Consider the following 12,249-nt stretch of genomic DNA (forward strand, 5'->3'; position numbering starts at 1 on the left):
ATATATATATATATATATATATATATATATATATATATATATATATATATATATATATATTATACACACACATTAAAGACGCTATAGTAAATTGATCCATGTAACCTAAAATATAATCCTTAATCAAACAAGGTAATATTATATTCCACAATCCAAACTAAACACATAAGGTAATCTTATGGTGTGTTTGGTTGACAGGTTTTGGTATAAGGTATGTGTATCAAAGTGATTGCTGTTGTTTGGTTGACAGATTTTTAGAATACTAATATGGGTTTGGAATACACGAAAAACCCATACCCTTATTACATAAGCGTTTCATTTCCCTTCTTCATTTCTTCCCCAACTATTAATAGTCATTCTCATTCCACCCTACTACCAAACATGCAAGGTACTTTCACCAAAAACCATTACACTTACCAAGTATTTGATACCTATACCGATTCCAATTACCATGTGCGAACCAAACATACCCTTACATTCCCAAAATCTCACATTACCTTCCTGGAGGTAATCCTATTACCTGGGGTAATCTAAGATTCCGTGAACCAAACGCCCCCTAGTTGTTATGAATGAATGTGTTCTGTATCCCATCAATACACCTGTATAAGCATATTGGTGGAATACAGACTAAACCTAAATTTTGAGTCCAACCAATTATTTAATGAGTCTAGTCAATTTGCACCACATAATTAAGTCCCATAATATGTAATATATATTATACACGAAGTCTTACAAGAAAGTGATGCATATGTAGGAATTTCTCCAATGTATCAAAGGCGAGAAAAATTAAACGAATGTGAGAAATGGGCACAACTTGATTGAAGCTTGCAAGAAGGATATTAAGAACTACAGGGAGGTGGAAGTGAAGCACATTTTAAAGACAAACTGGCAAAGAGCTTGTGTGAATGCCCGGGTGGTGTTTTGAATTGAATTCCTTATGCCTCCACCCACTGTTAAAATTTCAATCCCCATATATACCAAATAAACTATACTATAATTAAAATTCTGAGTAATTATATTTTTTATTTACCAAATAATAAAATTTAAATTCTTACTTTATTTACACATTATTCTTTTTTCACGTAATTATAATACATTTTTCTCACTAATTTCCTCATTGCAAAGTAAACAAACGGCCTATAAATTGCTAGGAGTGCATGAAGATATTTTTATTCCTTCATATATATAGTATAAATACCATGCATCACTTTTTAAATGACAACCAAAATAAGTCTTATTTTCTCTTATTTCCTCTTATTTCATTATCCAAAATGCTCTCATAGTTCGAACATTATGTTTGTTTTATAGGTTCCACAGTCGTTATACCATGAACCATAGTCCACAATACACTATGGACCATGGATCATGACTGATACTGCAGTTGTGTGGAATTGATATTGTGAACGGATACTGCAGTTGTGTTGAGAGGAAACTGCAGTTACGCGGAACAGAGGCCGTGTCATCCGTCTGGAACTGCAGTTGTGTAGAACTGATACTGCAGTTGTGTTGAACGGATGAATGTCCTCTGTTCCATGCAACTACAGTTTCTTTTCAACACAACTGCAGTATCTTTTCAACACATACAACTACAGTATCCGTTCAACACAACTGCAGTATCAGCCATGATAATGGTCCACAATGCATTGTGGACCATGGTCCACCATATAATTTGCGTAGGTTCCAATCTATAACAGCGGGTGCACATATATACTATATATAGTTTTTCTAACCTTAAGGAGTGACACCAATTAATTTAACTATACCCACTGTCCCAACGAAATGACTCTTTAAACAGTGTAATCAACAACACAACTTTTTTTTTCCTATTCTAAATTTATTTTGCCTACATTTCTTTTGTTAGTAGCTTATCTTCGAACATATCTTAATGTTTCTTTCACACATGTTTTAGCCAAGCTAATTATATTGCGGTGCTGATCTTTTAGCTCATTTGGCTTAATCCCTTAGCTTCATTCTACTTCCGCTCTTTATAGTTTTAATAATTTGCCTTATAATGTCCAAATGTGAGATCACTTTTGCATTGAAACAAAAGTAATTTTTTCTCCAAAAAAAAAGTATAAAAATGATAAAACATAATTCTCGTACTTGTCACACACAATTTCTAATTGCCTCATTATCCTTATCCTTATAGTATGTGAAAGTTCACCCTTGAAGGATTCGAGATCTCGTCCCTTCTCCCTTGATCAAATTTATAACTGCGTTCTTGACCACATACCACTAGATCAACTTGAGGGTTCACACCTCACTATTATATATTTGTTGCCAAGATTGCGAACCCTTGCCACAAGTTTGGTTTCTATATATAATCTTCTTACTGCAATTTGTAATATTGATTTCTTATTTTATTTTATTTTATTTTTTGAATGACTAGGGAAGTCCACAATCACTACCCAATGGTGTGTATGGGTAACTCTGCCTTGTGATCATATAGTCAACAAAGAACCACAATGAGATAAATCAACTTAGTGAAATGTCCTTCAAAGCATTGTGTCTTTTAATTTGGGTTTTGCATATAAGTTACATTTGACCCTGCTGTGAAATGATGAATGGTGTTTGGGTAACAAACATGCTTTTTGAATAACTTTCGAAGTGAACTGTGATTCTTGATCTCTCAAATACTTTTGAGACGTGGCCATATTCTTTTTTTTTTCTTTTTTTTTTTGGTAATGGATGGATTAGTTGCAATAATTTTTTCCAAGGCCTATTGAATTAATCTTTCGATTGCATTTATTGTACGTTCAACAGTACAACAACAATCTAGTTAGTAATCATATCATCAAAACGCTCATGAGTTCGAAAACGCTCTCTAGCCAACGGTCAGTTGAGGATCTCGATCTGCTCGAATGTAGTACGAAGAAGACGAAGCACATTGTCGGCGGTCCTGTTGCATCTGCGATGGAGATCGTGGGTGAGTCGTCGACTTCGGAGGAGGCAGGGTGCCAAGCGATGGAATCGGTGGAAGTGGTGGCAGAGACGCCTTTGGGGAGCCAGGATGGTATTGGTTGCAACGTCCCTGATCCGGATCAGGCGGAGGTGATCCCAGACACACCAATGGAGATAGCGGCTGATCGCAGCTCTGTGGTGCCTTCACCGGTGCCTTTGGACTCGGCGGGTAACAATCCGGCGCGATCATACTTAGAGAAGGTAGTCGGGAATGGTACTGGAATTGCTCCGTTTCTGCTGGCGAATGATGGAGCCGACGAGGCAGAGGGGGATGAGGAGGACGCGGAGGAGGTTGAGGTGGATGAGGACCCAACGTGTCCCACGATTCGTCTGACTGCCAAAGAGAAAAAACGTATTCGCGAGCCATAGAGGCAAACTTTGATCATCAAAGTAATGGGGCGCAAGGTTGGGTACGCTTATCTGCTGCGGCGCTTGAATTCGCTGTGGCGACCCAAAGGGAGAATGGAGCTCATTGCTTTGGATAACGATTACTTCCTGGTCAAATTCGGGATCCGCGACGATTTGGAGGGGTCGTGGATGATCCTGGATCACTACCTGATCGTGAAGGAATGGGTGCCTAATTTCGATCCGCTTACAGATACCACAAAAAAAGTCCTTGTTTGGGTTCGTTTCCCTAGCTTGCCGGTTGAGTATTACAACCTGCTGTGTTTAAGGAAGGTAGGAAACAAACTTGGTCGTACCATTCGTGTAGATCATACTACGAGTTTGGTGTCTAAAGGCAAGTTTGCACGCGTATGTGTGGAGATCGATATTACTAAACCTTTGGTGTCACGGTTCACATTGGAGGATAGGGTGTGGCATGTTGCGTATGAGGGAATCCACCTGGTGTGCTTTTCATGTGGGTTGTATGGCCATCGCCAGAATTCCTGTCCTACATGCCCTAAGGAAGGGGAAGCGGAAGATTCTGCCCCTGTTACGGCAGTAGAGATGACAGTCCAAAACCATGACAAGGGTCCTAATGTGGTAAAGGCAAGGGACGTGAGTGCGGGCAGGTCGTCTCTGCATGGAAGTCGCCCATATGGACCTTGGATGATAGCAACCAGGCGTGAGAGGCGGCCGCAGGGAGGCCAACAGGGGCAGGGTCGTCCAGTAGAAGGTGTTCTGCAGAGAGTAAACATCAGCAATAACAAGGAGAAAACCCCTGCAACTGGGTCGAGATTTGCTTTACTGGGATCCAGAGAAGAGAATGAGGACGTACCAAACCAGGTTGCAGCTGAAAGTAATGAAAGTCCTCAAACCGAGTCGAGGCCAGTGGGCCTAGGAGGTAAATCTAGGAGGGCAAATGTGGTCGTTAACGAGAAACAAAATAATGAAAGGGATTCCCCACGACTTGAGTTGGAGAAAGGAAAAGAGCCATCTCAGGGAAGAAGAACTACTGGGTCCAGTTCCAGACGGACAGCGGAGGAGGATGAACATGTGATCAATCGAGGGGCTCAAGGAGGAAAGGTTATCCGTTCTACGGTGATCCAGAATGGAGATTCCATCGCGGCTGACGTTCCTGTGAACACTCGGCCTCCTACTGACCACCACGAGGATCCCCCGGGTGGGGTTGACCATGAGGGCGACGTTATTATGGATGATGACTCGCCGCAAACGACGCTAGCGATGGACGGGGGCGCTGCTTCCCCTGCAGTCTAGTTTGCCTCTGTGTTTTTTCTCTGTTTTCTTGCAGTTTCTATTTTTGTTTTTTTTTCTCTCATGAATATTGTTGTTTGGAATTGTCAAGGAGCTGGTGGAAGAGGAGTTCACCGCGTCCTGAAACAAATTATTCAGTCTCATAGGCCAGGTATCCTCGGCCTTGTTGAACCAAAAGTCTCGGGTTCCCAAGCGAACGTTATTTGTTTGAAGTTGGGCTTTTCTGACTGGATCCGAGTAGAGGCTTTTGGTGTCAGCGGTGGGATTTGGGTTCTTTGGAACGATCACTCGCAGGTGTCTGTCATTTTTACTCACCCTCAGTTTGTGCTCCTACAGGTACAGGCGGCGGGTCAGACCCCCTGGTTTTGTGCAGTGGTTTATGGAAGTCCGACACACCATTTACGGCGCAGGCTTTGGTCGGAACTCTGTTCAGTCAAGCGAGGAATCTCGGGTCCTTTGTTGGTGGCTGGGGACTTTAACTCAATTATTGATCAGTCCGAGACGTCAAATTACGGTGCCTACTCTGTGCAACATAGTGTGGACTTTGTGGATTGGATTCAGACCGAAGGACTGTTGGACCTGGGTTTCACTGGTCCGAAGTTCACTTGGACCAAAGGTGTGACCACCGGGTAGGCAAAAGGGGCACATCTTGACAGAGCTTTGTGCAACCTTAGCTGGAGACACTGTTTCCCAGATGCAGATGTTACTCACCTCCCACGGGTGTCATCTGATCACACCCCTATCCTTATTCGACTAGGGGGAGGCAATGCTAGGCGGGGTAATCCGACTTTCAAGTTTCAAGCGGCATGGTTAACTTCTAAGCACCTCAAGGAGATTGTTCAGCGGGCTTGGCGACCGGACTAAGCTCTATCTGAAAATTTTCCTTGTATGACTGAGGCGCTGACTATTTGGAATAGGGAGGTTTTCTGGAACATTTTTCACCATAAGAAAACTGTGTTGGCGCATCATTGTGGGCTCGCAAAGTTGGAGAAAAAGCTCATGGAGGAATACCAAGAGATTCTTTATCAAGAAGAGATCTTGTGGTTCCAACGCTCTAGGGAGGAGTGGATCACGTCAGGAGATAGAAACACAGCCTATTATCACGCGGCAGCAACCGTTCGGCGTAATCGAAACATGATTAAAAGCCTACGTATGGATACTGGAGATTGGATCAGTGATGCTGATCAGCTGAAGCTTCACGTTCGGGATTACTATATGAAGTTGTTTTCTTGTGAGGTAGATATCTTGCCCAACAGGGTTTTGGATGGGACCTTCCCATCGATTTCCACTGAGGATTGGGCGGCTTTTGACGCTGCGATAACGATGGACGAAGTGCATGCATCGGTTTCTGATATGGCGCCGTTTAAAGCCCCAGGCCCCGATGGTTTTCAAGCGATTTTCTATCAACGCATGTGGGACACAGTTGGGAAGAGTGTGTTCGAAATGGTACAAAATGCGTTCCGCTTTGGTTGCCTACCCGAAGGCCTCAATGATACCCTCATTGCTCTCATTCCTAAGGTTGAGTTACCTGAAACCGTTAAACAGTTCAGACCGATTTGTCTATGTAACGTTAGTTACAAGATTATTACAAAGACCATTACTAATCGTCTAAAGCAAATTTTGTCGAAGGTTGTCAGTCCTTTCCAGAGCTCTTTTGTGCCTGGTAGACAAATCACGGATAACATTCTCATCTATCAGGAAGTCATGCATACGATGCGGGTGAAGCGGGGTTCCAGTGGAATTATGGCCATCAAGATTGATCTTGAAAAGGCCTACGATCGCCTATCGTGGGGTTTCATTCGGCGTACTCTGAACGAAATTGGTTTTGGAGCGCCGTGGATTAATTTAATTATGGCCTGTGTAGAAACACCCCGCATGTCGATTTTATGGAACGGGGATCGTTTACAGCAGTTCTCCCCCCGAGGGGTATTCGTCAGGGTGACGCCATGTCACCTGCACTCTTTGTGCTTTGCCTCGAAAAACTAAGTCAGCTAATTTCCCATAAGGTTGAAACTAGGCAGTGGAAAGGGATTAAATTGGACGCTGCAGGACCGATTCTATCACATCTCTGCTTCGCGGATGACATGGTACTTTTTTCTGAGGCAACGTCTGAGCAAGCGGAGGTTATTCAGGACTGCCTTAATAGTTTTTGTGAGGCGTCAGGTCAAAGGATCAGTTTCACCAAATCACAGGTATTCTTCTCTAAGAACACTAGTTCGGAAATGGCGGAGGATATTTCGGCAAGGTTGGGTATAGCACGTACAACTGATTTGGGCAAATACCTTGGTGTCCCTTCCATCCATAATCGCGTCACTTGCCGCACGTTTACAAGCTTGCTGGATAGGGTGAATAACAGGTTGGAAGGTTGGAAGGCCAAGCTCCTTTCACTGGCAGGGAGAGTAACATTGGCGAAGTCAGTTCTTAATGCAATCCCATTTTACTCTATGCAGACTACTGTGTTGCCTAAGGGGATTTGTCAAGCGATTGAGAAGCAAACTCGTCGATTCATCTGGGGAGGAGGTGGAAATGATACACACGATTAATCTTGTAAACTGGGACACTATCACGAGGCCGAAGAATGAGGGGGGCCTAGGTATTCGCAAACTACAGGACCTGAACATGGCTTGCATGGCCAAGCTGGGGTGGCGTCTCCGGCGAGAGAAAGATAGTCTTTGGGCGAGGACTCTGTCCAGCAAGTATTCTCAGGGTGGTCGGGCAAAGGCGTCGAATGCTTGAAAGGGCATTGTGGCGGCTGACACCATTGTAGAGAATGGGTTGCATAAAATTGTTAGGAATGGACATACGTCTCGATTCTGGATGGATTAATGGATCGAGGAATACCCTTTGTATAATGTGATGAGCGCCCCCGTGAGCCTGTCGGACCTATATGCCACAGTAGCTGATTACTGGGAAGAGGGAACGGGGTGGAAATGGGATTTAATCCACCATTCACTACCGACTGCAGAGCGCGATAAACTAGCAGGCTATATTCTCTCTGGTTATTGGACTGACGAGGATGATGTTGGATGGCGATGGGGGAAGAGCGATGAGTTCACTATTCATGCGGCTTATGATTCTATTATGACTTCTACAATCTCCTCTGGACATTACGATTGGCAAAGAATTTGGGGTCTCAAAGTTCCCATGCGGATTAGCATGTTCCTATGGATGGTGAAACACGGTCGTATCCTAACGAACGTGGAAAGAGCTAAATGTAATATGACTTCTAATGTTGGGTGTGTGTTCTGTGCAGGTCATGCGGAGGATCTCAACCACCTGTTCAGGAGCTGTGCGGAGGCGAAACCGCTATGGGAGGATGCTCTTAGCAGTGGCACCATGCGTCGACTTGATAATCTTGATTGGGAGCACTGGTTGGACGCAAACATCAATGCTGATTTGCTATTCGTTTATGGTGGGTTTGGAGATGGCGGAATGATAAAGTATTCAATGACCGGAGCGCCACTATGGATCATAAAAGGCGCTGGGTAAAGCAACAATCAGCTGAGATTGTGACTGCGTTCGACAAGGCTCGAGTGTCGGGGCTAAGCACTGGAGTCCCGGTTGATGTGCAGGTGCAATGGACTAAACCACCAATGGATTTCTTGAAACTTAATATTGATGGCAGCTGTGCAACGACTACTGGGATGGCTGCTTGTGGCGGTGTGCTACGTGATCACCATGGGAATTGGATCCGGGGATTCATGTGTAAAATTGGCCGTTGTACGAGTGATGAGGCTGAAGCCTGGGGTGTGCTCCATGGACTTCACGCTGCCTTATCTGTTGGAAAGCACAACATTATTGTTGAAAGTGATTCAAAGTCTCTAATTCAGGTCCTAAATGGGGTTTCTCGACGGACAAATCTCCCCAACAACATTGTTTCCAGGTGTTTTGGACTTGCTCAGCATTTTACAAATATTTCTTTCCACCATGTTTTCAGAGAACAGAATCAAGCTGCTGATATGCTCGCTAAAAGCGCCCACTCTCATCCAACGGGACTTACTTTCTGGGACGAAGCTCCGCCTGGGCTAGAGGATAAAATTAGGGAGGATAAAATGGGGGCTAAGTTCTATAGGAGGGTCTCTGTGTTCTCGGGCGCTCTGCCCTAGTGCTGTTCGGGTGTAACCCTCTCTTTAATCAAAAAATAGGCCCCATCATATGCGGCCAGCCTCCCCCGTGCGGCTGTGTGCCTGATTTGCACCATTAGATCCATGATCTAAGGCTTCATATTAAATCCAAACAATACAGGCGCTTGATCTTTAGCTACGCGAACGGGAAGGATAATGTTGACAATTCACTACAATTTCAAAACAGATCAGTCGACGAGCACTGAGCAACAAACACCAGACGAGCATAGAAGGGACTCCATCACCAGCAACGAGCGCTCCGTTCCAAACAAACGCACAGGTCGACTCCAAAATAGAGGAACGAGAATGGAGTAATTCGCAATAGTCTGTGCATTATCAACATTAATCTGGCTCATTTGAGATAATATTGGTGTAATTCGCAATAGTATGTGTATTTGGTGTGTGGTGGTTAAGTGGTGTGTTTTAATCTGAGAACTGGTGCATTTTATAATGTATAATGGTGTGTTTTAATTTTGTTGGTGCATTTGAATTGAGTGGTGTATTTCGGTATGGGGGAATGGTGTGTTTTAATTTGTCCAGTGGTGCATTTTATAACGTAGAATGGTGTGGTGGTGAATTTTACGAGAGTAGTTGCATTTGGTGTGTGGTGGTTAAGTGGTGTGTTTTAATCTAAAACTGGTGCATTTTAGTCGTTGAATGGTGTGTTTTAATAATACGTTTGTTGGTGCATTCTGTACTCTAACATTACCTTCCCACTTACAATTACCATAAAGCCCCCACTTAAGTTACGCGAATTAAACTTCCTAAATCCTAATATATAACCTCCACCGTCAGATCACCTCAATCCAAGCGGCATATGTTAGGCCACACGACCGCACATAATGCACAGGCCGCATTTGATTAATATTATATATAATATATATATATATATATATATATATAATATATATATATATATATATCTGTATGTGTGTATATATATATACATACATACATACATACATATATAATTTTTGTTCCTTTCTTATACATAATTTTTAAAATTTGTTTTACATCATGCTACCTGAAAAAAAAAATTTCTTGAGGGAAAAAACATAAAAAAAAAAATAGTTTAACAGTTAATAGAATCACAACTAACTGCCCTGATATGCTCTGATATGCTCTAATCGATCAAAGTTATGATAATGATTCTAATATGAACGAAAAACGACAAGGCTTCAAAAACAACTACTTGAAGTATGGTTTTTTTTCACCCTAGGCCTATAAAATATTTGGACCTACTTTGATCACCGGTCCAATGTCGTAGGCCTCCAATCCCTCCACCAGGACCATCACATGATTCAGAAACTTTACAGGTGAGTAAGTGAATCTGTAGATTTGTTGATTTAATTTGTGGATTTATAAATTTAGCCTTTAACATATTGTCATTGTGAATTTGTGAATTTGTGAATTTGTGAATCTGTGGATTTAAAATCATTTAATCATATATATTGTTGAATGTTGATTAAATGGTTGAATCTGTGGATTTATTAATTTAATCATTGTGCTTAGCTTGTGAGTCTGTGGATTTGTGAATATATAGTGAATTTGTATTAATATTGTGAATATATTATATATATGATTAATATATTCTGAATATATAGTGCATTTGTGAATTGTGAATTGTGAATACTAAATATATAGTCAATCTTTGAATTAATGAATATATAATTAATCTGTGAATATTTTTATTTGTATTTTTTTTTAAGAAACTATGTCTTTATTACTTTGCCAAATGAAATGTCATATATAGGCCCCAAAGTGACCATTTGAACTGGCATAATGCCTACATACATGAGCAACTTCTAGCTAACTAACAAAGCCCAAGCTGGGTAACTAAGCTCAAAAACTAACTAATACCGAATTCATCCTATCTAAAGAGTTAATCTCTGAATATACTATGAATATATATTGAACTGTGAACTCAAAAAGTATTTAATACTAATACCATTTCTCTCGAAATCCTAATTTCATTAAGCCCTAAATTCTTAATTATATATCTTTATTAATAAGAATAAGAATTACTGTATAATACTTTGTTGTAATGCATTATACTCATTATTGCAATGTTTGAGCTTTATGCTTTGCTCATGTCTTATAAAGTGCTTAAGGGTATGAATATTTGCTTTCTTTCATTATGCTGTTAATTTGTTGCATTGTTTATATTTATATGCAATAATAAGATATATATTTGCCATCAATTTTAGAAGGATTCAGTTGCAATTGGCATCTATATAATATGCATATCTGTATTTTATTATTGATGGGGAATGAAGGCCCAATGAATCGGGCCTGGGTTTGGAGTGTGAGCTGTGCCAATTGAGTTAGGCTAATGGTTGATAGGTCATCCAACAGCAGTTACCCGGGAGTAGTTGAGGGACGAAAATGGGTTGATCAAATGGGAAGCATTGCGCTTTCCATATTGGATGTGCAGGGGCAGTGCATCAAGTAAGGAGGGTTGGAAGCATTGATAGTTAAAATTGACTTGTTCAGTGGGCTTGGGATTGCGGGAATGGTTTTAACATAGAGGTATAAATTCTTTTGAAAGACGATGGGTCGGGCAGGGATAGAGTCAAAAAAATTTTCAATAAGGCGAAACATTAAAACAAAAGAGATAGTTTTAAGGAAAAAAAAAAAGAAGAAGAAGAAACACTTAAGAAATATAATCATAAATATTGTTGGATATAGGCGAAAAATAAAGCACATCAAAACTTTATAAAAATATCCATAACAAAATATGAAACATAATTAATTTGATAAAATAATTCAAATAGAAAATACATTATAAATTATACATCTTATTATTTGTCCAGTAGTGCATTTTAGTACGTAGAATGTTGTGTTTTATTACAAATGTTGGTGAGTTTTACGAGAGTAGTTGTATTTGGGGTGTGATTGTTGGTGTTGTGATTTAATTTGTGAGCGGTTTATTTTAGTACGTTGAATGTTGTGTTTAATTACATAAGTTGATGCATTTTATACCCTAATTGTACATGTCCCTAAGGTTGGTGGTGCATAATTTGATTACTATACACTTATATTTGAAATAAAAATATCATGTAGGCAGCAAGAGAAAGGCAACTGAACAAGGACAAACATCCACAGCCAAAGAGCCCCGAACAATCACTGTACACTTAGTCCAAGAGCGAATAGAATAAGAACCCATTCAACAAGCACAACATCCCCAACGAGAACAGGCTGAAGAAGAACGGCATGTCTATGTAGAAGAAGTTGATAGCCCGGAGCAAACAGATGGTGAGGATGAGACATCCAGGGAAGATGATGACTCAGGCCTTCATATAAGGGTCCTACCAACAAAACTAACCAATGCCATAGAACAACTTAGCCTTGCACAACAACAATGTATAAAGGACATAGGGCTAGATAAGCTTCTAGACCTCAAAATCACCAACCTACCACGCAAAATGGGACTATGGCCGGCTTGTGGAGAACTTTGATCTGTGAAGCTGCACATTACAACTCCAGAATGGACAGTCAGTGCATATCA

General features: G+C 41.1%; 2 protein-coding genes across 2 annotated transcripts; both read left to right on the forward strand.

Moving 5' to 3' along the window:
• Window positions 1–3,354: 3,354 nt before the first annotated feature.
• Window positions 3,355–4,620, forward strand: LOC116024180. Its single transcript, XM_031265081.1, has one exon. It carries the CDS (start codon window positions 3,355–3,357, stop codon window positions 4,618–4,620), a length of 1,266 nt encoding a protein of 421 aa, XP_031120941.1.
• Window positions 4,621–4,680: 60 nt separating this feature from the next.
• Window positions 4,681–5,250, forward strand: LOC116024181. Its single transcript, XM_031265082.1, has one exon. It carries the CDS (start codon window positions 4,681–4,683, stop codon window positions 5,248–5,250), a length of 570 nt encoding a protein of 189 aa, XP_031120942.1.
• The last annotated feature ends 6,999 nt before the right edge of the window (window positions 5,251–12,249 follow it).

This window comes from Ipomoea triloba, chromosome 7 (genome assembly GCF_003576645.1).
Source record: "Ipomoea triloba cultivar NCNSP0323 chromosome 7, ASM357664v1".
Lineage (NCBI taxonomy): Eukaryota > Viridiplantae > Streptophyta > Magnoliopsida > Solanales > Convolvulaceae > Ipomoea > Ipomoea triloba.

Excerpts from the sequence above, each read along its gene's own strand:
- LOC116024180 (XM_031265081.1), top strand. The coding sequence starts at position 3,355 with ATGGGGCGCAAGGTTGGGTACGCTTATCTGCTGCGGCGCTTGAATTCG.
- LOC116024181 (XM_031265082.1), top strand. The coding sequence starts at position 4,681 with ATGAATATTGTTGTTTGGAATTGTCAAGGAGCTGGTGGAAGAGGAGTT.